Here is a 2,946-nt window from a genome sequence, read left to right on the forward strand (position 1 = left end):
GAAGGATACATAAGTCAGCGGAGCTGGGGAAAATGATTATCCATATAAGAAGAAAAATGTCTCTATCTCATACCAAAGACAAACATCAGCTCTAGGGGGACGAGGTGCTTAAACACGCAGCACACGACCAGACCTCAGCGTGAGCGCGCTGCAGACGCGGGAGTGGGCGGGCCGTCCTCAAACGAGGCAGAGGGCGCGCACAGCTGGTCTGCTTCCCGCTCCTTTTCTTGAGGGGTCCTCTGTGGGTCAGGGCTCTATCTCTCCAGAGTGACCTGGGACCACCCAGTGCCTCGACTGGAGGTCAGGTGAGGGCGGAGGCCTGACCTTGCCCTGGGGAGCGGCTGGTGGGTCCAGGCAGGATCACCACACGGTTCCCTTCCTCTCCACGGTCTGGTGGGAGGGACATGGTGACCTCCAGCACGCATAAAGGCCTGAGTCTAAACCAGGGTTTTCCTGCTGCCACTGGGAGCCTTTTTGTTGCTAGAGGCAGAGGCTTTGACACCCACTGGGCACGCCTGCACACCCGCCCTGGGACGGGGGTTGAGGACGGAGGAGCCTGCACCGTGGTGTAACCACAGCAGAGCAGTGTCGTTGGGCCACCTGGTGTGTGTGCATGTGACCGCAGGCTACGTCTGGTCCAGGGAGGGCAGGGTGAGGTTGGAGAGTCAACACTTCAGATAGAATCAAAACGTGGGGCCGCTGTTTACCAAGAACCTTCTGGAACCTAATGCAGGACACCCCCCCACACACACTCGGGAGGAGCTGGGGTCCTTCAGCTCTGCCGCAGACTCAGTGACGGGTGCGTGCACCTGGTCCTCTGAGCCTCTGGGGAGTGGGCTAAACAGGATGAAGCCAATTAACTTCCAAATAGTTCAGGTTCAGGAGGGTGTGCTTCCACAGAGAGCCTGCACACCTGGCCAAATCTTACAGGTGGCTTGGTGTATCAAGGTGAAGGTCATATGGGTGTTCATTTTCCATTGGTTCGAACTTTTTCAAGTTAAACTGGGAGATGTTTTTACAAAAACGAGAAAAAAGAATTTTTAAAAGGGCGCTTGCCAGCGAGGGCTGCTGTCTCCATGCCCGGGAGTGGGGTGGGGTGGGGGCCCGGGCCTGTGTTCCCAACGCACGGAGCCTCAAGCCGGTCCCTGAGGAGACGCGGGTTAAGTGAAAACGTCCATGGTCAGTGTGCTTGGCGTGCTGAGTTGCTCGAACGCCCTTGGATCCCCAGCTGGGACCACGTGTGTGCACCTCGGGACGGCCCCGCACGCAGCCTGCGGGTGCGGCCGGACATGCGCTGAGTGTGTCCGAGGATCATCTCATCAACCTGCTTCTCAGCCCGCGGGGGGTCGGGGGTTATGTGCTGCTCTTCTCACTTTACAAGCGAGGAAACTGAGGCTCAGAGAGGCGGATCACTGGCCGAGGTCACAGCAGTGGCCCTCGCGGCTGAGTCTTGAGCCCACGTGTGAGAGAATGAACAGGCGGCTGGCTCCGTGCGTCCCCTCTCCGGGCCTCAGCTTTGTTTGTTTCCGTCTTTCTAGCAAGGGGCGGGGCCCGGGGCTGCCCGGCATGGGGGGCGGGGCACTGCGGCACCTGCTCGATGCTGCTGATGGGCCGGATCTTGTCGTGGGCGCTCTCCCTGCAGTGCTCCAGCGCCGCGATAAAGGTGAACTGCTGCTGCTGGAAGAGCTTGTACCTCTGCTCGATGCCGCGGAGGGCCTCCTTCACCTCGTTCATCGCCCCCGCCGCGCTCGCTTCCAGGAGCAGACGGGCCTGCGGGCGGGCAGCAGTCAGGAGCTTCCAGGACCAGGCTGCAGGCCCAGCACTGCCGTCAAGAGAAAGGGCGCTCACGGCCTGCAGGAGGCGGCGCCCCACAACCCTGGGGGCGGGGACTGCTGTCATCCCTCCGGCTGGGAAGGGACTGAGGCCCTAGGAGGCCGCGCACTTGCTCGAGATCCCCCAGGCCGTCCGTGACAGAGCCGGGCCTGACCCAAGCCCATCTATCCGCCAAGGACACACTCTTTGCCATAAAACGACTTCCTTCCCTCCATGGTGGACAAGAATTTCTCTGGTCCTCGGTCTCCCCAGACTGTGAGAATCTCAATCAATCTCTCTCTCTCTCTCTCTCTCTCTCTCTCTCTCTCTCTCTCTCAATCTCTCAATCTCTCAATCTCTCTCTCTCTACCTCTCAATCTCTCTCTCAATCTCTCTCTCAATCTCTCTCTCAATCACACACACACACACACACACACACACTAGACCAAATCGTTTTAAAACATCGGCCACTCTGCAATTGGCGAGATCCTTCCCAGTGGGCCAAGCAGGGGAGGACTCAGCCCTGGACCGTCCAATCTGAGAAGATGCAGTTTCCCGGCCCAGTTTGGGGCAGACGCCCTGGTCTCAGGTTTGACCATCCCCAGGCTGAGGCCCCGGCTGCTCCTCCCTGCCCCCTCCCACCCTCCACCCCCGTTAACTGCAGGGTGACCCTGGTTGGAAATGTGAATGCCTCGGAGCGTGCTCTTTTTTTGGTGCCTCACAGACTGTCCCAGTGTGATTCAGGCGTCCACAACGTGTCTCGAATCTCCCTTGGGAGCAGGAAAGCCCACAGGTTCTGTCCTCTGTGACATCACAGTTTGGCTGAGCACACACAAAATACTCCAGGTCACAGGTTTATGGAATGTTAGAGCTGGAAGGAACCCCAGCAGATCAACTCCCCTTAACCTCTGGAGGGAAAATGACACCCAGGGTGTCACAACAAGCGTGTGCCAGAGACGCCCTAGGTCCTAGCAACCTCGAAATTCCCCAGCACACATGGAGCCCAGGCACAGACATGCAGGGGTCAAAGGAGGTGTGTGGAGGGAAGGAGGAAGGGTCCTAGCGAGACGCCGCAAGGGGGTGGGGCCAGAGGACTTGGCAAGGCCACATCCGGGCTTCCTGGCAGGTTCCAGG

General features: G+C 59.2%; 1 protein-coding gene across 2 annotated transcripts in view; it reads right to left on the minus strand.

Moving 5' to 3' along the window:
* SPACA9 (sperm acrosome associated 9) overlaps window positions 1–2,946 on the minus strand; it is a 10,470-nt gene that overhangs the window by 3,692 nt on the left and 3,832 nt on the right. For both annotated transcript variants that reach the window (XM_011370023.2, XM_023536552.1), the window contains exon 2: window positions 1,591–1,770. In XM_011370023.2, coding sequence (XP_011368325.1) covers window positions 1,591–1,734 — 144 coding nt within the window. In that variant the 5' untranslated portion in view covers window positions 1,735–1,770. The remainder of the gene's footprint in view (window positions 1–1,590; window positions 1,771–2,946) is intronic.

This window comes from Pteropus vampyrus, unplaced genomic scaffold (assembly GCF_000151845.1).
Source record: "Pteropus vampyrus isolate Shadow unplaced genomic scaffold, Pvam_2.0 Scaffold158, whole genome shotgun sequence".
NCBI classification, from domain to species: Eukaryota; Metazoa; Chordata; class Mammalia; order Chiroptera; family Pteropodidae; genus Pteropus; species Pteropus vampyrus.